At 44.4% G+C, this 26,515-nt stretch overlaps 1 protein-coding gene across 5 annotated transcripts in view; it reads right to left on the bottom strand.

Annotated features, from left to right (window-relative positions):
- grid2ipa (glutamate receptor, ionotropic, delta 2 (Grid2) interacting protein, a) overlaps nucleotides 1-26,515 on the bottom strand; it is a 58,761-nt gene that overhangs the window by 30,252 nt on the left and 1,994 nt on the right. For 4 of the 5 annotated variants that reach the window (XM_071396075.1, XM_071396066.1, XM_071396082.1 and 1 more), the window contains exons 2-5: nucleotides 26,074-26,130; nucleotides 24,719-24,972; nucleotides 24,073-24,405; nucleotides 23,733-23,887 (exon numbers count right to left, since the gene is read on the bottom strand). In XM_071396075.1, the coding sequence (XP_071252176.1) occupies nucleotides 23,733-23,887; nucleotides 24,073-24,405; nucleotides 24,719-24,972; nucleotides 26,074-26,130 (799 nt within the window). Of the gene's footprint in view, nucleotides 1-23,732; nucleotides 23,888-24,072; nucleotides 24,406-24,718; nucleotides 24,973-26,073; nucleotides 26,131-26,261; nucleotides 26,310-26,515 lie in introns of all 5 variants that reach the window. The other variant, XM_071396056.1, reaches the window with a different exon arrangement.

The raw sequence follows: 26,515 nt of genomic DNA, 5'->3' as shown, positions 1-26,515 counted from the left end.
TAAAAGATGTTAGGGACAATATAGGATGATTCACAATAATTGTTTGCTAATATAATAATTGCTTGCAATAATGTAGTTTTGGTAATGGCAAGACTGGTGAGAGGTAAAATCCTTTGCATACATTTCCTACATTACCACAGATATTAATAGCTAATTATGGAAAATAAGAAACAGGATTTAAAATATATATATACAGTTGAAGTCAGAAGTTTACATACACCTTAGCCAAATACATTTAAACTCAGTTTTTCACAATTCCTGACATTTAATCCTAGTAAAAAATTCCCTCTCTTAGGACCAAGTCCATATTATGGCAAGAACAGCTCAAATAAGCAAAGAGAAACAACAGTCCATTATTACTTGAGGAACATTTCAAGAACTTTGATAGTTTCTTCAAGTGCAATCACAAAAACCATCAGGCGCTATAATGAAACTGGCTCTCATGAGGACCGCCACAGGAAAGGAAGACCCAGAGTTACCTCTGCTACAGAGGATAAGTTCATTAGAGTTACCACAATAAATGGGTGAATTTTGGCCCATTCCTCCTGACAGAGCTGGTGTAACTGAGTCAGGTTTGTAGGCCTCCTTGCTTTTTCAGTTCTGCCCACAAATTTTCTATGGGATTGAGGTCAGGGCTTTGTGATGGCCACTCAAATATCTTGACTTTGTTGTCCTTAAGCCATTTTGCCACAACTTTGGAAGTATGCTTGGGGTCATTGTACATTTGGAAGACCCATTTGCGACCAAGCTTTAACTTCCTGACTGATGCCTTAAGATGTTGCTTCAATATATTCACATAATTTTCCCTCTTCATGATTCCATCTATTTTGTGAAGTGCACCAGTCCCTCCTGCAGCAAAGCACCCCCACAACATGATGCTGCCAACCCCGTGCTTCACAGGTTGGGAAAGTGTTCTTCGGCTTGCAAGCCTCCCCCTTTTTCCTCCAAACTCAACGATGGTCATTATGGCCAAACAGTTCTATTTTTGTTTCATCAGACCAGAGGACAATTCTCCAAAAAGTACAATCTTTGTCCCCATGTGCAGTTGCAAACCATAGTCTGGCTTTTTTATGGCGGTTATGGAGCAGTGGCTTCTCCCTTGCTGAGTGGCCTTTCAGGTTATGTCGATATAGGACTCATTTTACTGTGGATATAGATACTTTTGCACCTGTTTCCTCCAGCATCTTCACAAGGTCCTTTGCTGTTGTTCTGGGATTGATTTGCACTTTTCGCACCAAAGTACGTTCATCTCTAGGAGACAGAATGCGTCTCCTTCCTGAGCGGTATGACGGCTGCATGGTCCCATGGTGTTTATACTTGCGTACTATTGTTGATACAGATGAACGTGGTACCTTCAGGCGGAGGATGAACCAGACTTGTGGAGGTCTACAATTTTTTTCTGAGGTCTTGGCTGATTTCTTTTGATTTTCCCATGATGTCAAGCAAAGAGGCACTGAGTTTGAAGGTAGGCCTTGAAATACATCCACAGATACACCTCCAATTGACTCAAATTATATTAATTAACCAACAGAAGCTTCTAAAGCCATGACATAATTTTCTGGAATTTTCCAAGCTGTTTAAAGGCACAGTCAACTTAGTGTATGTAAACTTCTGACCCACTAGAATTGTGATACAGTGAATTATAAGTGAAATAATCTGTCTGTTTTGTATACTTCCACTGGTAAGTGGAAGTATACAAAACCATTTTTGATATACTCAGAGGACCATTATTGGCATGTTTTAACCACTCCTATATAAATGGTAGATTATCAGACACGCTACAAGAAGGTCTGCTATCATTATTACTGAAACAAGACCCAAGTTATATATATAAAGATCCAGTCCATTAAATAAATTGGAGACCTCTTACACTTCAGTGTTGTGATGCAAAAATCCTAGCAAAATGCTTGGCGCATAGAATTAAAAAAGTATTGTCAGATATTATTCATCCTAATCAGACAGGTTTTTTACATGGACGATACATTGGAGAAAATATAAGACAAGTACTGGAAACAATAGAATACTATGAAATATTGGGGACACCAGGCCTGGTTTTCATAGCTGATTTTGAAAAGGCTTTTGATAAAGTACGACTGGAGTTTATATATAAATGCCTAGAATATTTCAATTTTGAGTAATCTCTTATAAAGTCGGTTAAAGTTATGTATAGTAACCCAAGGTGTAAAATAGTAAATAATGGCTACATCTCAGAAAGTTTTAAACTATCTAGAGGAGTAAAACAAGGTTGTCCACTATCGGCATATCTATTTATTATTGCCATCGAAATGTTAGCTGTTAAAATTAGATCAAACAATAATATTAAGAGCTTAGAAATCAGTTGCTTAAAAACTAAGATATCATTGTACACTGATGATTCATGTTTTCTTTTAAAACTACAAGTAGAATCTCTCCACAGCCTCACAGAGGACCAAATTATGATATTACGTATTGGATCACTAAAAAAATGCAAATTTTACATTACCGTGTAGTTTACCAATTAAATGGTCTGACGGAGATGTGGACATACTCGGTATACAAATCCCAAAAGAAAGAAATGATCTCACTCCAATAGATTTTTATAGAAAGTTAGCAAAAAAGATAAGATCTTGCTACCATGGAAAGGAAAATACCTGTCTATTTGTGGAAAAATCACCCTGATTAACTCTTTAGTCATATCACAGTTTACCTATTTGCTCATGGTTTTGCCTACACCGAGTGACCTGCTTTTTAAATTATATGAACAAAAAATATTCAATTTTATTTGGAATGGCAAGCCAGACAAAATTAAAATGGCATATTTATATAACGAATATGAATTCGGAGGGCAGAAATTATTAAATATTAAAGCATTAGACCTCTCATTAAAGGCATCAGTCATACAAAAGTTATACTTAAATCCAAACTGGTTCTCTAGTAAATTGGTAGGAATGTCTCATCCTATATTCAAGAATGGCCTTTTTCCCTTTATTCAGATTACACTTGCTCACTTTCGGTTGTTTGAAAAGGAAATAATCTCCAAAATATCTTTATTTTTTAAATAAGCCTTAGAAATTTGGTTGCAATTTCAGTTTAATCCACCTGAAAAGACAGAACAAATAATACAACAAATATTGTGGTTAAACTCAAATATACTAATTGATTAAAAAAACGTATTTTTCGAAGAAATGTTTAAAAAAGGTATAATTTTAGTGAATGATATCATAAATAGGACTGGTGGAGTTATGTCACACATGCAGCTAACACAGACAAATGGCAAATAGAAATCCAAAATGGATGGTGTTGAGAGATAGATGGAAGGGGTTGAATGGAGCTGAAGGGTGGGACTAATAACAAGATAACCAATGTAAAACATATGGGGTCTGTAAAATGTATATACAGTGGGGAGAACAAGTATTTGATACACTGACGATTTTGCAGGTTTTCCTACTTACAAAGCATGTAGAGGTCTGTAATTTTTATCATAGGTACACTTCAACTGTGAGAGAAGGAATCTAAAACAAAAATCCAGAAAATCACATTGTATGATTTTTAAGTAATTAATTTGCATTTTATTGCATGACATAAGTATTTGATACATCAGCAAAGCAGAACTTAATATTTGGTACAGAAACCTTAGTTTGCAATTACAGAGATCATACGTTTCCTGTAGTTCTTGACCAGGTTTGCACACACTGCAGCAGGGATTTTGGCCCACTCCTCCATACAGACCTTCTCCAGATCCTTCAGGTTTCGGGGCTGTCGCTGGGCAATACGGACTTTCGGCTCCCTCCAAAGATTTTCTATTGGGTTCAGGTCTGGAGACTGGCTAGGCCACTCCAGGACCTTGAGATGCTTCTTACGGAGCCACTCCTTAGTTGCCCTGGCTGTGTGTTTCGGGTCGTTGTCATGCTGGAAGACCCAGCCACGACCCATCTTCAATGCTCTTACTGAGGGAAGGAGGTTGTTGGTCAAGATCTCGCGATACATGGCCCCATCCATCCTCCCCTCAATACGGTGCAGTCGTCCTGTCCCCTTTGGAGAAAAGCATCCCCAAAGAATGATGTTTCCACCTCCATGCTTCACGGTTGGGATGGTGTTCTTGGGGTTGTACTCATCCTTCTATTCCTCCAAACACGGCGAGTGGAGTTTAGAGCAAAAAGCTCTATTTTTGTCTCATCAGACCACATGACCTTCTCCCATTCCTCCTCTGGATCATCCAGATGGTCATTGGCAAACTTCAGACGGGCCTGGACATGCGCTGGCTTGAGCAGGGGGACCTTGCGTGCGCTGCAGGATTTTAATTCATGACGGCGTAGTGTGTTACTAATGGTTTTCTTTGAGACTGTGGTCCCAGCTCTCTTCAGGTCATTGACCAGGTCCTGCCGTGTAGTTCTGGGCTGATCCCTCACATTCCTCATGATCATTGATGCCCCACGAGGTGAGATCTTGCATGGAGCCCCAGACCGAGGGTGATTGACCGTCATCTTGAACTTCTTCCATTTTCTAATAATTGTGCCAACAGTTGTTGCCTTCTCACCAAGCTGCTTGCCTATTGTCCTGTAGCCCATCCCAGCCTTGTACAGGTCTACAATTTATCCCTGATGTCCTTACACAGCTCTCTGGTCTTGGCCATTGTGGAGAGGTTGGAGTCTGTTTGATTGAGTGTGTGGACAGGTGTCTTTTATACAGGTAACGAGTTCAAACAGGTGCAGTTAATACAGGTAATGAGTGGAGAACAGGAGGACTTCTTAAAGAAAAACTAACAGGTCTGTGAGAGCCGGAATTCTTACTGGTTGGTAGGTGATCAAATACTTATGTCATGCAATAAAATGCAAATTAATTACTTAAAAATCATACAATGTGATTTTCTTGATTTTTGTTTTAGATTCCGTCTCTCACAGTTGAAGTGTACCTATGATAAAAATGACAGACCTCTACATGCTTTGTAAGTAGGAAAATCTGCAAAATCGGCAGTGTATCAAATACTTGTTCTCCCCACTGTAGGTTCAGAAATTTTGTGAAATAGCACAGTCACAAATGGAAATCAAACGGGATGGACATCAGAAATAGAGGAAGGACTAAAAACAAACAACATATAACTATTGTAAAATAGATTGTGTCTGTAAAATGTGTATAAGATGTATAAACTGAAGGTAGAAGCCTAAGTGTTATTGTTTATTAGTTTACTCCAATAAGGGGAAGGGTGGTAGGGTTTGCTGGGAATAATAAAGGTATATTCAAAAAAAAGTATGTATGTCTATATAGGTATGTGTATGTATATATGTGTATATGTATGCATATGTGTATGTATATATATAGTTAACAAAAAAAGATACAAAATACAATTTAAAAAAAGAGGCTGAGCACTACAGAGAAACTACTGATCTTGTGGACAGTATATGACCAAATTAAGTGAGATTTTAGTTCTGGGTTACATAACACAGTAATAAGCACATTGATTTCCCCAATATAATTATTCTTATTCTAATTATTTCCACAACCTATGAATAGCACAAAACTCAAAAGTAAGTACTTAGCTCTTTCTGCATCCCTGCCACAACTCTTCAGAGCCATGCACCTGAATTTAACAAGTAAACAGACTATGCCTACCATAGAGACAGAAAGAGAGGCAGAGAGAAAGGAAGAAATAGAGAGAGAAATAAGTTATTTTTATAGGCCACGTAGTGCTAGGCCTACATGCTGTAATTCCAGCTAGTCATGTCATCTATTTCAAAAGGCTAGGGTTAGGCTATGTAGGCCTTTCAGCTTTTATTGAGAGGGCACTCAAGACAAAATGGAGATTGAGAAACTTAGAAAAAAACGAAATCCAATCCACACTATAGGCCCAGGTCCCACTCCCAAGCACTGTCCTACCTAGACCCAACGTCTTGTGCACAGGGTCTGAAACCTTTGGATAGGTGAAACAACACAGCATCAGACCTTTCTGCCCTGAACCAAAGTTAAAGGAAACTTAAATGATTCTTCCATGTTGAGTAGGGATGTAGGCCTCTGTGATGAAGGCCTCGCTATGCCCTCAATTAAAAGCAGGTCGTGTCTATCTATAACTAAAGATGGAGGAGGAGTGGATCAAGGACGCGCCACTCTCAGGGATAAATGACAACCAGAATGTGGGAAACTTATTAAGGAAGAACAATGTCAATTATCTCCTGTGAGACCCAGTGAGGAGAGATGATAAATCCGATTCATATGCCGATGTGTAGTAGGCTGTTACTGTAGCCTACCAAGGTAGAGAGAGGAGAGCTTAGACACAGCAACTATAAATGCACAAAGTAATGGGGTGCCGTATCTTGTAATACCTTTAGCATTAGCATACTTTTAGCATAACACAGTGAAAAATAGGTCAATCTACAGTCAACATTATAAGGTACAGGGAGATTTAACTATTACACATACAAGTGTTTCAATAATTGCAAACGGAATAATATCAAACTTTAATATGGACTTCAAGCAATAGAAACAGTATTGTAAGCCAAGTGCACACATTCTTAGTTGAAGCTATTTTCACAATAAGGCAGAAATCACAGCAACTCTCATGTCCAAGCTTTAGTAATAACAACATCAACAAATACCCGTCAACTCAGCGCTAAACAAGCTAAGAGCACAACTAAGAGGAAAGCACACAGAGCACTGTACCGAAAGTGGCGGGAGATGCTCCTATCCCTCCCCATGCCTCTTCAGGGTACCAGGAAGTTGTGAAAGAGCTCTGAACAAGAAGGTAAGTAGGCGTCTCCTCGTCCTTAACAAGAGTAATTAGTCCTCATGTGGTTTAAATAAAGAAAATAACTCTCAAGGAGAAACAGCGGGGAGAAAGACAGGAGAAGAGGAAGAAGGCGAGCTTGCTGCAGGGTAGGAAGCCAGCCGCCCAAAAAAGAGAGAGATGGAGTAAGAGAAGAATAAAAAGCGTGGCTCTCTCTCTCAAAAATCTCAAAACCTCCAAAAACATCCTCAGGACAGCGTCAGATGATACGCCTCTCTTTGTTTCACTCCTCTCCACCTCCTCTCCCTTTTCCTTGTCTACTGGGTCACCCAGGGGTGGTCATGGCAACCGCTCAATTCCAAAATGCTCATGTGTGTCCAAGGCGTCACACAAAGTAAGAATGGAAGAGACTTAGTCGTCTAGTCTCTCAGAGGACGGAGGGAGGAACGGGTGAGTAGGGAGAGAGGAGAGACGAGTCCCTTCTGAATTACAGAGGCAGGTCAGCACAGACTGTAAGATCCACTGATGAGCAAATTACGTAATGGAATGGATAGAGAAGGATTGAGGTCTATTATATGAAGCAGAGAATCACATATCAATTGCAACAACAGTTGCCAACAGCACAGCGGTGGAATCTCCCCCAGAAAACCTACTCACAGGGGACTCTTTAAACACTATACCAACTTTACCCACACTATTAGAGAGGACATGCAGCAATAAAACGTCTCTGTAACTCTCTAGTTAACGAGACGTATAAACAATGCTCCAATATTTTCTGACTTTCAACTTACTATTTGCCCACATAATGTCAAATAACTACCACATAACATTGCAGGACATACTGCACTGTACGCTCTTCTCCAAAGCTGCATCGTTTGATATGGGTGACACTTGTCACCCATATCACTATACAGTATGTTTTGCAGAACATTAAAATGTTCCAGCACTTGCTAACCCATGGGTTGTTCGTCAGTTTAAGAAGTTCTGCTGGCAACTGCGCCAGAAATTTAAGAGAGAATTTATTAAAGGAAGTAGGCTGCTTAAAAATAGAACCCATCCGTGGGGAGAGATGGGTAGATTGGCTGGGACAGAGGCACAAGCTAGCTGGTCAAGTTCAGAAGAAGCTGGAGAAGACAGTGACTTCACCTTTGAATCCACAGGGCAAGTGCACACCAAGGCAGTGATAATCAAAGAGAGAAGAGGAAAGATAATGAGAGAGAGAGAGAGAGCGAGAGAGAGAGAGAGAGAGAGATAATAAAGTCTGTGAAAACACCCAGTGACAGATCATCTGGGTCCACCCATTATAAACAGAGAGTTAATATTGATGAGAGGGACTGAGAGAGTGGTGGAGGTGTGACGCACACGCTGCTGTTCTCACATGGTAATCTATGTAGGGAGGCAGTGAAGATGTAGCCTCGTACGAACCATTCTGATCTTGCGATCTCACATTCAGTTTCGTTACACAGATACTATATGTCCGTGTAGCGAAACCGAATGTGAGCTTGCGAGATTAGAAGGGTTCATACGAGGCTAGTGGAGATGCATATGTTAGTCAAATCTAGCCCATCACTGCCCAGCAAAGGTCAGAGGGATGAAAACAATAAAGTACAGCAAGCAACACAGGACAATCTACATTAGTCCAAATGGCAACAGCAGGAGCTGCAGGGTTTTAGACTATATTCCAGAGACTGAACCTCATCAGCAACCATTTACATCAATCAGGACCTCAATCTCCTCAAAACTGAGCAAAACTGTTTCACAACAAACTGGATGCTGTAGTACGATGCCATGTGAACTCAAACCTGTGCAAAGTACAGTTCAAAAGCACTATCATGACACAAGGCTAGACCCAGATGCAGACACAGGAGGCAGATGGTTGGAGTTTAATAATCCAAAAAGGGAAAGGCAAGAGAATGATCGTGGACAGGCAAAATGTGAAAACCAGTTCAGAGTCCAGGAGGTACAGAGTGGCAGACAGGCTTGAGGTAAAGGCAGGCAGAATGGTCAGGCAGGCGGGTACAGAGTCCAGAACAGGAAAGGGTCAAAACTGGGAGGACTAGAAAAAGGAGAATAGCAAAGGCAGGAGTACGGGAAAAAACGCTGGTTGACTTGAAACATACAAGAAGAACTGGCACAGAGAGACAGGAAACACAGGGATAAATACACTGGTACAGAGAGACAGGAAACACAGTGTTAAATATACTGTCACAGAGAGACAGGAAACACAGGGATAAATACACTGGTACAGAGAGACAGGAAACACAGGGATAAATATACTGGCAGAGAGAGACAGGAAACACAGGGATAAATACACTGGGGAAAACAAGCGACACCTGGGGGGGTGGAGACAATAACAAGGACAGGTGAAACAGATCAAGGTGTGACAGTACCCCCCCCCCACACCAGGGGCGCCTACCTGGGTGCATACCTGGCTGACCGGGGTGTTGGCGGTGAAAATCGGCGATGAGGGCCGGGTCCAGAATGTCTTTAGCAGGGACCCAGCACCTCTCCTCCGGGCCATAACTCTCCCAATCAACCAGGTACTGGAAACCCCTGCCCCATGGTCGAACCCTCAGGAGGCGTCTCACCATATATGCTGTCTGGCCATCGATGACCCGGGGGGGGAGGGACGGGCCTGGAAACAGAAGACAAAGGACTGTGAGACACAGGCTTAATCCTAGACACATGGAAGGTAGGGTGAATACGGAGGGTATCGGGTAACACAAGACGGACAGCAGTGGAACTCAGGACTCTGATAGGAAAAGGACCAATGAAACGGGGAGACAGCTTGCGGGACTCACCCCTTCACCGAAGGGGTGAAGTTGAATCTGGTAAACAACAGAGCCCACCGCGTCTGCCTAAAGTTAAGGCGCTTGGCTGTACAGAGATATTCCCGATTTTTATGGTCGGTCCAGACCAAGAATGGCTGTTCTGCTCCTTCCAGCCAGTGCCTCCACTCTTCCAACTCCATCTTGACCACCAGGAGTTCTCGGTTGCCTACGTCGTAGTTCCTCTCTGCAGAATTGAGACGATGGGACAGGAAGGCACAGGGATGAAGCTTTTGGTCCTGGGCAGATCGCTGGGATAGGATGGCCCCAACTCCAACATCAGATGCATCCACCTCAACCACAAATTGACGCAGCGGGTCCAGATGGATGAGGATGGGTGCTGTTGTGAACCGATGCTTCAGGTCCACAAAGGCTTTGTTGACAGCAGGAGACCATTTGAACGGTACTTTTGGAGAAGTGAGGGCCGAGAGGTGGGCCGCCAGGGTAATGTAACCCCAAATGAAACGGCGGTAGAAGTTTGCAAATCCTAGGAAATGTTGCAACTGCACCCTGGATATAGGTTGAGGCCAATACACCACTGCTTTCACCTTTCCAGGATCCATCTGGACATTACCCTCAGCAATGACATATCCCAGAAAAGTGATTGTAGAGCGGTGGAACACACACTTCTCGGCTTTCACGAACAGTTGGTTCTCCAGGAGGCGCTGAAGGACCTGCCTGACGTCAAGAACATGTTCTTGGGCAGACCGGGAAAAAAACAGGATGTCGTCAAGGTAGACGAACACAAAACAGTTGAGCATGTCCTGGAGCACATCGTTTACCAAAGCCTGAAAGACAGCAGGGGCGTTGGTAAGTCCAAACGGCATGACCTGATACTCATAATGTGCGCTGGCTGTGTTGAAGGCTGTCTTCCCCTCATCCCCTTCGCGTATCCAAACCAGGTGGTAGGCATTCCGAAGGTCCAACTTGGGAAAAAATGGTGTTCCCCTGGAGGAGTTCAAAAGCCGAGGAGAGGAGAGGTAAGGAGGAGGAGAGGTAATTTTTTGGGGGGAAAACAAGCAACACCTGGAGGGGTTGGAGACAATAACAAGGACAGGTGAAACAGATCAGGGTGTGACAAGCACACATTTTAGTTGTCAACCAAACAAAATCAATCACATTTTCTTGTCCCTTTTTAAGGTAAAAATCCAATGTTATCTTCCATCTGTCTGGTTAACAACAACCAGTAAATCTTACAGAGTGCAGACAGAGTCACAAACACAGGAAAAGTACTGATTATATCACGACAAGACAGTGAACAAGACTGTGTCTACCCAGGTCTGTGTCTGCCCGGGTCTGTGTCTGCCCAGGTCTGTGCCTGCCCAGGTCTGTGTCTGACCAGGTCTGTGTCTACCCAGGTCTGTGTCTGCCCAGGCCTGTGTCTGCCCAGGTCTGTGTCTGCCCGGGTCTGTGTCTGCCCAGGTCTGTGTCTGCCCAGGCCTGTGTCTGCCCGGGTCTGTGTCTGCCCAGGCCTGTGTCTGCCCAGGTCTGTGCCTGCCCAGGTCTGTGCCTGCCCAGGTCTGTGTCTGCCCAGGTCTGTGTCTGTCCAGGTCTGTGTCTGCCCAGGTCTGTGTCTGCCCAGGTCTGTGTCTGCCCAGGTCTGTGTCTGCCCAGGTCTGTGTCTGCCCAGGCCTGTGTCTGCCCAGGTCTGTGCCTGCCCAGGTCTGTGTCTGCCCAGGTCTGTGTCTGCCCAGGCCTGTGTCTGCCCAGGTCTGTGCCTGCCCAGGTCTGTGTCTGCCCAGGTCTGTGTCTGCCCAGGTCTGTGTCTGCCCAGGTCTGTATCTGCCCAGGTCTGTGTCTGCCCATTACAGACTGGGTCACAGCTCTCTGACAAACACCTAATGGAATAAGGGGACTATGGGCAATGAGAGTCAGTGGCGTCATTATTCCCTAACACTTAATGTTTTTGGTCCAGCCCAAAAATGTAAAAATATGTTTGTTTCATTTCAGTCTGATATGAGTTTCCATAACTACACATCACTTGCGTTATGCAGTATAAAAACATGTAAAAAAGGTTTTACTGGCAGATTTTAATTACAAAAATAAACAATACAATATACTGCGCTAGACAGTATCAGGCACTGCAAAAAGTACCTAGAGTGACACAGAGCCTGCAGTGATTGGTCAAGATTTCTCAATGCAGTGGACCGCTCTCGTCCTTTGACCCCCCCCCCCACCCCCCCCAAAGCACCAGTTAGATGTCAATGTTGTCATGACTGTCCTGTGAGGATCACAATGGGTCAGATCAGCTTGGCAATGGTTGACAATAACCAGACCTTCTCTCACCCACAGAAGAGGGGAGGAGGGAGCTGGTGGGGGTTTTGACACCTCACGCCCTGTCGTAAATTTAAGTAGAAGAAGACTTTCATTAAAACTGGTATTAAAGAAATACTGTAACTTGAAAAGTATCCATCCTTAACGTTGTGCATATAATATGAAAAAATATGAAAGTATTTTTGTTAAGATAGGAATGTGTGTGTTCGGAGGTATGAGAGAATCTATCTCCTATAAACTGTGCATAAGTAAGTAGCCATGCCCCGAGTGAGGTCGGAGAGCGTGTCAGACTGAGGGAACAATCCCCTTTTGACGAGAGTGCATAAAAGGATTGCCCACAGAAATTAACATTAGACCAGGAAAATTGAGGCAGTAGCTACATGTTTGAAATGGTTGGAACTTTGAACCTCAACAAGAGGTGAAGAAATAAACTCACCTTCCTTTAGACCAGAGAGACGGCAAGCTGCAGCTCATGTCCATCGTGTCCAAATCCTGACTATCAACACGAAGAGGAAAACAAACTCCCCTCTCAGACAATCCCTGGTACAGCTGATTAGCTGAGTCAAATATCTCAAACTCTTCAAACCATCCTCATACTCTTGTCAAATCACCGTAGTACGCTACTCTCATCACCCCACTGGAACCATCGGCACGGCTGGCTCTTATCTTCAAATACGCAGCTTCAGGAGCGAATGGAACAGAGTGAACTCTGTAGTTCTGTTCAGGACAACACGATGAACAAAGGCACCCATACGTAAATACATTCATGATTTCTTATTCCAAACGGGTGGCGGTTCATGTGCAAAATATATGATTACTGTGAGAATAGTTCTGAAAATGTATTGACGATAACTGTCTTTTCCTCTCTCCTTCTCCATGTCATTGTGTAAAAGCCGTATTGCGTGTAAGTTTATTTTGTGTTATTATTTAGTTAGCTAGTAAATAAATAATGAAACCAATTTGTGTAGTACTGAATCATGAGTAAGGCTGGGTTTTTTGCAGATGCATGAGGTTCCGACTGTTCAGAATGATGATATGATACGAGGTAATGATTAATAAGATGACTGTTTATCGATGTAATACCTTATGGAGTTTAATTCAGGAGATGGTAACTCTTTAAACAACCTCTTCCGTGGTGCCCCAAATTCATAATGAGTCAGTCGTTAAATTATGAATTTATTCGGGTAACAATTAAACATAGTGTCACGTTCCTGACCTGTTTTCTCTTGTTTTGTATGTCTTTATTGGTCAGGGCGTGAGTGTTGGGTGGGCAGTCTATGTTTTCTATTTCTATGTTGGGTTTTGTGTTCGGCCTGGTATGATTCTCAATTAGAGACAGGTGTGTATCGTTTGTCTCTGATTGAGAGTCATACTAAGGCAGCCAGGGTTTCACTGGTGTTTTGTGGGTGTTTGTTCCTGTGTCAGCGTTTGGGCCACACAGGACTGTTGCAGGTTAGTCACGTTTGTTGTTTTGTTTATTTGTAGTGTTTGTTGGTTTGCCATTAAAATCATGAATACCTCCTACTCCGCATCTTGGTCCGATCCATGCTCCTCCTCGTCTGAGGAGGAGAACGACATTGACAGCCGTTACAGAAACACCCACCAAACCAGGACCAAGTGGATTGGAGAAGGACGGCAAGAACCAAAGCAACGGAGAGAAGAGGAATGGACTTGGGAGGAGATCCTAGACGGTAAAGGACCCTGGGCACAGCCAGTGGAGTGTCGCCGCCCCAAAGCGGAGCTGGAGGCAGCGAAAGCGGAGAGGCGGCATTATGAGGCGCTTGCAAGGCAGAGTGGCTGGAAACCCGAGAGGCTCACCCAAAAATTTCTTGGGGGGGGGGATAAAGGGGAGTGTGGCGAAGCCGGGTTGGATACCTGAGCCAACTCCCCGGGCTTACCGTGGAGTGAGAGGGCGTCGTACTGGTCAGACACCGTGTTATGCGGTAAAGCGCACGGTGTCCCCAGTACGCGTGCTTAGCCCAGTGCGGGCTATTCCACCTTGCCGCACTGGGAGGGCTAGGTTGGGCATCGAGCCGGATGTCATGAAGCCGGCCCAACGTATCTGGCCTCCAGTACGTCTCCTCGGGCCGGCGTACATGGCACCAGCCTTACAGGTGGTGTCCCCGGTTCGCCTGCATAGCCCAGTGCGGGCTATTCCACCTCGCCGCACTGGCAGGGCTACGGGGACCATTCAACCTGGTAAGGTTGGAGAGGCTCGGTGCTCAAGAGCGCGTGTCCTCCTTCACGGTCCGGCATATCCGGCGCCACCTTCCCGCCCCAGCCCAGTACCACCAGTGCCTACACCACGCACCAGGCTTCCAGTGCATCTCCAGAGCCCTGTTCCTCCTCCCCGCACTCGCCCTGAGGTGCGTGCCCTCAGCCCGGTACCTCCAGTTCCGGCACCACGCATCAGGCCTATTGTGCGTCTCAGCCGGCCAGAGTCTGCCGTCTGCCCAGCGGTGCCTGAACTGCCCGGCTGCCCAACGCCGTCTGAGCCATCTGTCTGCCCAGCGCCGTCTGAGCCATCTGTCTGCCCAACGCCGTCTGAGCCATCTGTCTGCCCAACGCCGTCTGAGCCATCTGTCTGCCCAGCGCCGTCTGAGCCATCTGTCTGCCCAGCGCCGTCTGAGCCATCCGTCTGCCCAGCGCCGTCTGAGCCATCCGTCTGCCCAGCGCCGTCTGAGCCATCCGTCTGCCAAGCGCCGTCTGAGCCATCCGTCTGCCACGAGCCATTAGAGCCGCCCGTCTGTCCCGAGCCGTTAGAGCCGTCCGTCAATCAGGAGCCGCTAGAGCCGTCCGTCAGTCAGGAGCTGCCAGAGCCGCCAGCCAGTCAGGAGCTGCCAGAGACGCCAGCCAGTCAGGAGCTGCCAGAGACGCCAGCCAGTCAGGAGCTGCCAGAGACGCCAGCCAGTCATGAGCTGCCCTCCAGTCATGAGCTGCCCTCCAGTCATGAGCTGCCCTACAGTCATGAGCTGCCCTCCAGTCATGAGCTGCCCTACAGTCATGAGCTGCCCTCCAGTCATGAGCTGCCCTCCAGTCGTGAGCTGCCCTACAGTCGTGAGCTGCCCTACAGTCATGAGCTGCCACCCAGTCATGAGCTGCCACTCAGTCCGGAGCTGCCACTCAGTCCGGAGCTGCCACTTAGTCCGGAGCTGCCCCTTATCCCGGAGCTGCTGCCCCTTATCCCGGAGCTGCTGCCCCTTATCCCGGAGCTGCTGCCCCTTATCCCGGAGCTGCTGCCCCTTATCCCGGTGCTGGCCCTTATCCCGATGCTGCCCCTTCATTTAGGTGGGTTGAGTTGGAGGGTGGTCATTGGGAGGGGGATACGGAAGCGGGGAGTGACTATGGTGGGGTGGGGACCGCGCCCAGAGCCTGAGCCACCACCGTGGTCAGATGCCCACCCAGACCCTCCCCTAGACTTTGTGCTGGTGCGCCCGGAGTTCGCACCTTAAGGGGGGGGTTATGTCACGTTCCTGACCTGTTTTCTCTTGTTTTGTATGTCTTTATTGGTCAGGGCGTGAGTGTTGGGTGGGCAGTCTATGTTTTCTATTTCTATGTTGGGTTTTGTGTTCGGCCTGGTATGATTCTCAATTAGAGACAGGTGTGTATCGTTTGTCTCTGATTGAGAGTCATACTAAGGCAGCCAGGGTTTCACTGGTGTTTTGTGGGTGTTTGTTCCTGTGTCAGCGTTTGGGCCACACAGGACTGTTGCAGGTTAGTCATGTTTGTTGTTTTGTTTATTTGTAGTGTTTGTTGGTTTGCCATTAAAATCATGAATACCTCCTACTCCGCATCTTGGTCCGATCCATGCTCCTCCTCGTCTGAGGAGGAGAACGACATTGACAGCCGTTACACATAGTTAGTGGATTAAATAAAAAACAGTCATCAGATTAATGAAAGTAAAGTCACGACAATGTCATCACTCAGCAAAACGCCTGTTACTCAGTCAGAGTCTGTAGCATAGGACAGAGCCAATATGTATATTTGGAACTTCTTTCGAAAAAGAGGCAAAAAGAAGCAAGCAGGTTGAGCACGAGCAGGCAGCAGTGAATGATGTGGAGGGGGCAGAACAGCCAGAAAGTCAAAGTTCAGCATCAGCAGCTGAGTTAGACACAGGTTTGTGCAGGGTTGATGGTAGCTAATTAGCTAGTCTCCCTCAGCATAAGGGTTGGCTAATGCTAGTAAGCTAGCATTAGTGCTCAGCATCTTTAACTTCTTTGGGGTAGGGAGCAGCGGTTGCATTAAGGACACAGCGGTTGCATTAAGGAGAAGTGCATCTAAAATTCCATGCATAACAGTTGTATCTTTTAGCAATGTCTATTATGAGTATTCCTGTAAATTGATGTGGCTCTCTGCAAAATCAAAGGATGTTTTGGAACTTCTGAACGTAACGCGCCAATGTAAACTCAGATTTTTGGATATAAATATGAACTTTACCGAACAAAACATACATGTATTGTGTAACATGAAGTCCTATGAGTATCATCTGATGAAGATCATCAAAGGTTAGTGATTAATTTTATCTCTATTTCTGCTTTTTGTGACTCTTCTCTTTGGCTGGAAAAATGGCTGTGTTATTCTGTGAATAGGCACTCACCTAACATAATCGTTTGGTTTGCTTTCGTTGTAAAGCCTTTTTGAAATCGGACACTGTGGCTGGATTTACAACACGTGCATCTTTAAAATGGTGTAAAATACATGTATGTTTGAGGAATTTTAATTATAGGATTTCTGTCGTTTTGAATTTGGCGCCCTGCAGTTTCACTGGTTGTTGAAGAGGTGGGACGCTACGGTCTCACGTACCCTAGAGAGGTTAAGTGACAGAAGAGCGCAGATGGAGCGAGAACAGAGGTGGGTTGAGCACACAGTAGACTGTATCACTTCAAGCTGCTTGTAGATTATTTATTTGCACAAATTAAAACAGGTGAAATACTGACAATGAAAACATAAAACATGGTTTACAAAGAATTTGCAGGTTAGGTGAAAAAGCCACTGAAATTACTATTAAAACATTTTTTACAACCAGGACAGGAAAAGAGAGGAGGGTAGACAAGACACAGGAACATAAAATACTAAGATACAGCAACAGAAGAGGGCAGACAAGAGGCAGAGGAGGGGTGAGCACACAGTGGACTGTATCACTTAAAGTTGCTCTATGGATTCTAATTACTGCACAGCGTGCGTGCGTGCATGTGTGTGTGTGTGTGTGTATGAGTGAGTGAGTGAGATTGGGTACTGTGGGATTCTTTAATCAGTTTGGCTCATTGGACAGGCCAGATTCTGTTTGAAGTTGTTGAGTGGTATGGAGGTTTTTGGCAATACATTGTAGATGTATTTGGTCCAGAGAAGAGAGTAGAGAGCGTTCCAGAGTAGAGACAGTAGATTTGCAATTGAGTACTGGCAATGTCTACTGTGGGAGGTGGGAAGGTGCAAGTTACTTCTTCTAAGAAAGAGTAGCTGCTGCCTTGGGTCCAGGGGATCCATAATGGGGATCCATAATAAATACAAATCTCTCAATGTTCTAATCTCTCAATATGCATCTCAAAGTGCACCAAATGAATGCATTTAGCTGTTGAAATTCCTTTCTTTTTTTGGGCTGGGGGAGAATGCCTCCGGACACCCCTACTGGCTTTGGGCTAAGCCCCAAATGTCTTCAAATCCTACAAAACGCCCCTGATGAGAGCAGAGAAGAGAGAAGTCTTTGGGAGTAAGATTTTGCTGTGACAGATACAAATGAGACCCAAATTACATTATCTTCTCCCATTATCACATCTGTCACATTATGTTACATTACCTCTTACCTCCCCTCCCACTGAGGGAGGGAGCAGACTAAACTCTCTCCAGTCTCCATTCAACATTGGTTATGCAATAATAATATGAGCCTTCTGTTTTTGGAGGGGGGGAGAGCGAGCTAGGAATATTCCTTGATGGTGAGAGAAACTCATCGTCACTGCACACAATTTATAAGAAGGAGAAAGCAACAAACAACGCCCATTGAGAAGCCAGGACATTCATTTATTTTGACAATTGATAATACGTAAACTAGAACCCCCACCGTTGGTAGCCTACAGTAGCTATCAACTAAGTATTAGTACCATTGCGTTCTGACAAAACAGTCCTGTCTACCAACCATCATTAGTACAGTTGTTGACAAATAGCAGCAATCTTCTAAACTCCAAACTCTATGACATTTAACCATCACAGCTGGCCTCAGGGCATTATCAAGTACAGGAAGATGAGAGGAACACAAAACTAATCAAACTGGCCAAAGGCTTAGTCAAACAAACCAAATTCCTTCCCACACTATAAAAATAAATATATGTTTTATTGTCACATACACTAGACAGATACAGTGAAATGTGTTTAACAGGGTCACTAATAATAGTACAGCGCCCCTGGATCAAATTAGTGTAAAGTGCCTTGCTCAAGGGCACATAGACAGATTTTTCACCTTGTCGGCTCAGGTTTTCGAACCAGCAACCTTTCGGTTACTGGCCCAATGCTCTAACCGCTAGGCTACCTGCCGCCCCTCTACTGTATCTTATGGAGTACACAACCCCTGCATAACTGTCTATTTCACAACACCTGCCCAAATCACAGTACTGACATCACTCAGATCACCAGGCGGCAGTACTCACCTGAAGCAGGTCATCAGCAGCAGCATCGCTTTCTGCAGGGTTCAGAAATCCAAACCAGAGGAAGAAACTATGTGTGTGTGCGCATGTGTGTGTGTGTCCAAAGCCTGTCACTGCAGTGTGCAGATGCAGCAGATGTGAGTGTGACTGTGTGTGCATCTCTCTACCACCAACAGCAAAGTGCCTGCAGAGAAGCTAAGAGCTGGATAAAGGGACTGAAAAAACGATCATAATCAACAATGAGATGCAGAAAATGTGTGTGTGTGTATAAGTCTCTCAGACACACAGAAAGTGCCTGCGCACACAAAAGTGTTCATTTTCTACTTCGCTATCAATGCTGAGAAGAAAGAAACGTGATATTCCCTGGGGACTTTGACAGATAAATGGTCTGCGTCCCTAAATGCCATCCTCTTACCTACATAGTGCACTAGTTTAGAGAAGAGCCTGGTCTAAAATAGTGCACCTTATAGGGAACAGGGCACCATTTGGGATGTTACCATGGAGTATGCAAACCAAACTGACATCTCCAGCCTGAGGAGGATTTCAAACAGACAGTCCTCACCACGAGACAGCCCACTGGTGACATCTGATCAAAGTCATTGAGCTTCGCCACATAACTGATTCTGTTCCTGCCACCATTCTGAGGAAAAAGTATGAGGAAAGCAGTTTTTCTATGAAATATTGATTGTTACGCAATTAAATTGCTCTTGTTCCTCCAATGCAGACCGATTGTTGTTCAAGACTACCATATCGATTAATACCTCAGCCAGGGCCTGTATTTATAAAGCATCTCTGAGTAGGAGTTCTGATCTAGAATCAGGTCCCCCCTGTCCATATAATTATATTCAATACGATCTAAAAGGCTAAACTAATCCTATATCAGCACACTTACTGGTCCTGGTCCATTAAACACACTAAGGTCTATTCGACTCTCCCCAAGCTCATTTCTGTGTAGTAGAACACTAAAACACAAAGGGTAGACCACTTGAATATGATTAATTACAATGAACATTCAAAGCTCCCCCGTGGGTAAAATCCATTGTTCTGATCCAATGCACAGTAAGTCATCCAGGTGAGCTGAACTGAACCAATCTAAATGGACGAGATGAATTTCGTATTGCTCAAAGGATTCAGTTTTCCAGGACTGCTCCATATGTTCTCACAATAGTATGAAAACATACTAATAAAAATGTGCAACTCAATCAGGTTCCATTCAATTCAATACAACGGTATTAGTCCCCCTGAGGGCAATTAGGAATACTACACCATGTGATGAAACTAAGACTTGACCATAGATCATAAACATTATATACAGTATGTATATGGACATCATAGCATGTCACATGTCTGAGCTTCCCTGTGAGCAACCTTGATGAAACATATCCAGTATCAAAGCACTAATCATATCACACACATACAAACACAAACTGCATCTTCAAACTCAGGTCTGGCACCAAGGCTGTTCACTCACTCTAAAATATGAATATGCTGTCCTGATTATATCAGCTTGGTAACTGAATATCTGTCCACCACTGTGTATGAGTGTGTACCAATGATACTGTCACTGTTAGTCTTTGTTGTATATTTTGCCATGGGTGGGTGGGTGTGATAAGGACGTTTGTTTGAATCTGTTGTGCTCAAATGTGTTTGTGCTTTGTGATGCTTGGAAGCTCCATAAAAAAAACATCAGGGAGAAGAGTCGCTAGTCACTATGACAGGATGTGACTCAGAGAACTATATGACTCTCAAAGAGATTGTGTGTGTGTGCGTGCATTTGTTTTTTTTTAGGGGGTGGATCAGTTTTAATATATATCTGTGGCTTCTATCAATGTAATTGTCTGCATCATTTCCAATCCCCCTTATATATTTTTTTATATATATATTATCTTAAATATATACAGTACCAGTCAAAAGTTTGGACACACCAACTCATTCAACTGTTTTTCTTTATTTTTACTATTTTCTACATTGTAGAATAATAGTGAAGACATCAACACTATGAAATAACACATATGGAATCATATATCAACCAAAAAAGTGTTTAACAAATCAAAATCTATTTTAGATTTTAGATTCTTCAAAGTAGCCCCCCTTTGCCTTCATGACAGCTTTGCACACTCTTGGCATTCTCTCAACCAGCTATTTGTATTTATTATGGATCCCCATTAGCTGCTGCTTTTGGCAACTCTTCCTGGGGTCCAGAAAAATTAAGGCAGTTTATACAATTTTAAAAACATTACAATACATTCACAGATCTCACAACACACTGTGTGCCCTCAGGCCCCTACTCCACCACATATCTACATTACTAAATCCATGTGTATGTGTAGTGTGTGTGTGTGTGTGTGTGTGTGTGTGTGTGTGTGTGTGTGTGTGTGTGTGTGTGTGTGTGTGTGTGTGTGTGTGTGTGTGTGTGTGTGTGTGTGTGTGTGTGTGTGTGTGTGTGTGTGTGTGTGTGTGTGTGTGTGTGTGTGTGTGTGTGTGTGTGTGTGTGTGCGAGTGCATGTGTGTGTGTGTGTGTGCGTGTGTCTGTACAAATGTTTGTGCTGCTTCACAGTCCCCGCTGTTCCATAAGGTGTTTTTTAATCTGTTTTTAAAATCTAATTTTACTGCTTGCGTCAGTTACTTGATGTGGAATAGAGTTCCATGTAGTCATGGCTCTATGTAGTATTATGTGCCTCCCATAGTCTGTTCTGGACTTGGGGATTGTGAAGAGACCTCTTGTGGCATGTCTTGTGGGTTATGCATGGGTGTCCGAGCTGTGTGCCGGTAGTTTAGTCAGACAGCTCGGTGCATCAACATGTCAATAACCTCTCATAAATAAAGGTAGTGATTAAGTCAATCTATCCTTTTTGTGGCACCTGACCACACGACTGAACAGTAGTCAAGGTGCCACAAAACCAGGGCCTGTAGGACCTGCCTTGTTGATAGTGATGTTAAGAAGGCAGAGCATCGCTTTATTATAGACAGACTTCTCCCCATCTTAGCTACTACTGCATCAATACGTTTTGACCATGACAGTTTACAATCTAGGGTTACTCCAAGCAGTTTAGTCATCTCAACCTGCTCAGTTTCGACATTATTTATTACAAGATTTATTTGAGGTTTAGGGTTTAGTGAGTGTTTGGTTCCAAATACAATGCTTTTACTTTTAGAAATATTGTGGGCTAACTTATTCTGTGCCACCCACTCTGAAACTAACTGCAGCTCTTTGTTGAGTGTTGCAGTCATTTCAGTCACTGTAGTAGCTGACGTGTATTGTATTGAGTCATCCGCATACATAGACAGTCTGGCTTTACTAAAAAGTAAATATTCTTCAAAGTAGCAATATTTTGCCTTGATGGCAGCTTTGCACACTCTTGGCATTCTCTCAACCAGCTTCATGAGGAAGCTACCTGGAATGCATTTCAATTAACAGGTGTGCCTTGTTAAAAGTTAATTTGTGAAATGTATTTCCTTCTTAATTAGTTTGAGCCAATCAGTTGTGTTGTGACAAGGTAGGGGAGGTATACAGAAGATAGCCCTATTTGGTAAAAGATCAAGTCCATATTATGGCAAGAACAGCTCAAATAAGCAAAAATAAATGACAGCCCATCATTATTTTAAGACATGAAGATCAGTCAATGAGGAACATTTCAAGAACTTTGAAAGTCTCTTCAAGTGCAGTCGCAAAAACCATCAATGATGGAACTGGCTCTCATGAGGACCACAACAGTGAACGGAAGACCCAGAATTACCTCTGCTGCAGAGGATAAGTTCATTAGAGTTACCAGCCTCAGAAATTGCAGCCCAAATAAATGCTTCACAGAGTTCAAGTAACAGACAGATCTCAACATCAACTGTTCAGAGAACAATCAGGCCTTCATGGTCGAATTGCTGCAACAACAAAAAAACACTACTAAAGGACACCAATAATAAGAAGAGACTTGTTTGGGCCAAGAATCACGAGCAATGGACATTAGACCGGTGGAAATCTGTCCTTTGGTCTGATGAGGCCAAATTTGAGATTTTTTGTTCCAACCACCGTGTCTTTATGAGACGCAGAGTAGGTGAACGGATGATCTTCGGATGTGTGGTTCCCACCGTGAAGCATGGAGGAGGAGGTGTGATGGTGCTTTGCTGGTGACACTGTCTGTGATTTATTTAGAATTCAAGGCACACTTAACCAGCATGGCTACCACAGCATTCTGCAGCAATAGGCCATCTCATCTGGTTTGTGCTTAGTGGGACTATCATTTGTTTTTCAATAGTGCAATGACCCAAAACACACCACCAGGCTGTGTAAGGGCTCCAAGAAGGAGAGTGATTGAGTGCTGCATCAGATGACCTGGCTTCCACAATTACCAGACCTCAACCCAATTGAGATGGTTTGGGATGAGTTGGACCACAGATTGAAGGAAAAGCAGCCAACAAGTGCTCAGCATATGTTGGAACTCCTTCAAGACTGTTGGAAAAGCATTCCAGATAAAGCTGGTTGAGAGAATGCCAAAAGGATGCAAAGCTGTCATCAAGGGAAAGGGTGGCTACTTTGAAGAATCTAAAATCTAAAATAGATTTTGATTTCTTAAACACTTTATTGGTTACTACATGATTCCATATGTGTTATTTCATAGTTTTGAATGAGTTGGTGTGTCCAAACTTTTGACTGGTATATTTTAAAAAATATATATTTTCCTTTATTATTTCCCCTAACCCTACCACCCCTCCCCTAATTTAAGTAAACTAATGGACAACACTTAGGCTTCTACTTCCAGCTCATATAGTACATACTATATAAATTTTACAGACACAGTATATTTTACATTAGTTATCTTGTTATTTTTAGTCCCACCCTTCAGCTCCCCTCAACACCTACTCTAAACACCCTCCAGTTTTGATTTCTATTTGCCATATACTTTTCAACTGTTGGGGAGGGGGTGCTTTTTTTTAATGACACCTTGAGTTGATCAAGCCCCCCCCCCCCCCCCCCCCAGTACATTTCGAACTGTCCTTTGTAGGGTAAGCATTAGAATAGTCTAAATCGCCTCAATATTTGCAGCCATAGGTGACAATATCTCTCTAGGAGCTGATCCGTCGTCAGTATTGTGGAATCATTCTCTTTCTAACGACGCACTTAGTGAACGTGCTCTCTATGTGGTGTTTTGGGAAACGCATGTGACAACTTTGGCCGTTTTAGGAACAATGCATTGTTCAAATATTCGTAAGCTTATCGGGAAACCGGGCCCTTGTCTGACCCGACCATGACCCAATGCCACAAAGATGCGGCATGACAGCGTGTTATAATCAGCTGATTGGTACCTGACGCTGTCAATCAGCTGCTGATGGTCCTCATTGATTAAGATGTCTGGGAGGGCTTCAGCTAGGTTCTCCACGTTCCGCTCGGCTGCGTACTGCTTCAGAACACCAAACAGCTGTTCCTTTATATCTGGCTCATCACCAAGCACCTCCTCCACCTGCAAGAAGAAGATAAACACAACTTCCTGTTGACCTCTGTGGGCTTGTGAGTGTGGAGACCTCCACAGACGGAGACACAGACAGAGACAGAGTTGGAGACGGAAACAGACACAGAGATGGAGACAGATGCAGAGACAGAGACAGAAGACAAATATGCAGGCACACACCCCTGCCACCCACACACCTTCTTGTTAAACTCCAGGGCCTTGTGTGCACGGTCCTGCCTGACACTATCCCCACTCAGTGACACCTCCCTCATACTGTGGCTGAGGCGCTTGATCCTCCGTCTCATACTGAGCACACCCAGACGCAGTGGGCGCCCCTGTGCCACCTTGATCATGGCCGCCGCCGTTTCGTGATGCTTGACGGGGATCCCGTTGACCTCTATGACGTAGTCACCGGCCCGGAGGCCGCTGCGGCCCGCCGGGGAGTTGGGCAGGCAGTCATCCACCAAGAGGGGGCAGTCTCCCACGATGGTGAAGCCAAAACGGCCGTCAGGGCCTGGGTTGATGTCCATCTAGGGAAGGGGAAGCAACAGTCAGATTAAAATTAGATGTGAAGTCAATAAACTGTCTATTTGATAAGTATCTGCATGGAAAGTAATGGAGATTGTTTTGAAAGTACATGTCATTTTGCCCTAGACTTATGTGTTACCCAGCTCACAGTTCCAGATCAGTAGTAGTGATCACACTGAGGCTTAGGTAACATGCAACAACACTGTCACAACCAACTCCTATCTGTCTTTAAAAAATGTCTCTAGTGAAAAACCGAGGTCAAATGTCCACTATCTGCATCACTGAAGCCTAAATGATTTCCCAACTGTTCCAGACCTGTTCTATGCGTGACACCACTCCGATGCTGGGGGGTACAGTCTTCAGAGTCTGTGCCAGGGCCACCAGGGCCTGGGTGCTGAGAGAGGACACCTCCTGGCCCTCGATGTCCACCACCTGGTCCCCAGGCTGCAGGCCCGCCAGGTAGGCACTGCTGCCCTCAATCACAGACAGGATGTAGCTGGGGCCCGCGCCCCCCAGAGTGAACCCAAACTCCTCCGGCCAGTTCTGATTGGTAGCCGGGAGGGTCAGGTCTGGAGAGTAGTCAGGATTGGGTTGGTTACTTAAGCCTGTTATACATAGCCTGGGTGCCAGTCTGTTTCTGCTGTCTTGACAACTCCTTATGGAACATGTTTGACTTGGCAATGACAGCAATGTAGTTGACAAGAGCACAAACAGATCTGGGACCAGGATACTTCTAACACAAACACTGCTATTACCAGGGTCTAGAGTCCATGCTTTTCTCAAATACTATCCCCAAATATACCAGATTATAGATCCAGTCACATGCACGCCTCCTGCTGTGATAGAATGGTAAAACCTCATGGGTCCTTATTTGTTTTACACCAGTAGGAGGCGTGGCGGGAATTCAGGGACTATAATGAGAATCCAGGTTTCCCCAAATACACTGGTGGAGACCCAGGTAAGACCATGGTCAGACCTGCCTCTGGACCAGGGATCCAAAGCAGGGTCTGATAACCTGGGATGACCTGAACACACTGAAGACAGAGCCAGGTAAAACCAGGGTACCTTGATGTATTTGGGGCATAAGAGTGTAGATTATTTTAATAACAATGTCATGCAATGTCACAGTATGATACCATTTAAATGGAGACTCAGCGATATGAGCAGCTGTGTGAAGAACCAAAGATACTGGAGAGTGAGTGCCATGCAAGAGGCTGCACTTGTGAGCATGCACACCACAGAGCATCTGCACATGTTCACGAGAGTTTGCGTCACTCTCCTGCAACATGATAGCTGCGTGACAACAACTGCGGAGGAGATTTGCCTCTTGCTTCGCGCTCTTTGATGTTTTGGAAGTCGTCCCGATCTGCTAATGGTACATTTGTATCGCTGAGTCTACCTTTAACTACATTGTAGTCTCTTTTCACAGTTGCTTGTCTCAGAGGTGGAGACAAGTGGCAGTGAAGAGACTACTACAATGTAGCTGTACTTGACTGACCTGGGTTGAAATACTTTATCTGGGCTTGATTGAGCTTGCCTGGCACAATGGAACCAATGGAATAGTTGCAAAACTACAAACCCCACCCAACTGGAACCCCAGGCAGGCTAAACCAAACGCTAAAACTATTTGAACCCAGATCTGGGACTTGAAACTAGTTTAAAAGTCTTACTGATATTCATTGGATTATTCATTGGAGGACAGCCCATTTGTTGACGGAAAGCATCATCTGAATGGGCGAGAGAACCAGAGACTGAAGCGTCACAAGAATGAAATGGGTTGAGAAGGTTTTTCTGCTCTTAAGGGACATCCACAATGGTCGAACACAATGGTATCACTTTTTAACAGACACTATCATACCTCCATAGTATAACGCCCCGCTTGGAGGGTTCGAGAGTGGAACATCAACTATTGGAAAAAACTTGACTTTATTATATAATAGCAATCAATGAGAAATAACACAATCAATAACGAATATACTTTTATTTTGAAGAGTGAATATAGTCAATGTTTAGAGAGATCAAATATTAGCACCACATAGTTTTGAGCCCACCTGTCCTCTCCGTCAAGAACAGGTCAAACTGAATACGTTTCCACCATATTGTTTTTACAGA

The sequence above is a fragment of the Salvelinus alpinus genome, chromosome 1, assembly GCF_045679555.1.
Source record: "Salvelinus alpinus chromosome 1, SLU_Salpinus.1, whole genome shotgun sequence".
Classification (NCBI taxonomy): domain Eukaryota; kingdom Metazoa; phylum Chordata; class Actinopteri; order Salmoniformes; family Salmonidae; genus Salvelinus; species Salvelinus alpinus.
Note: the sequence above shows the minus strand (reverse complement) of the source record. Positions and strands in the feature narration are given on the sequence as shown.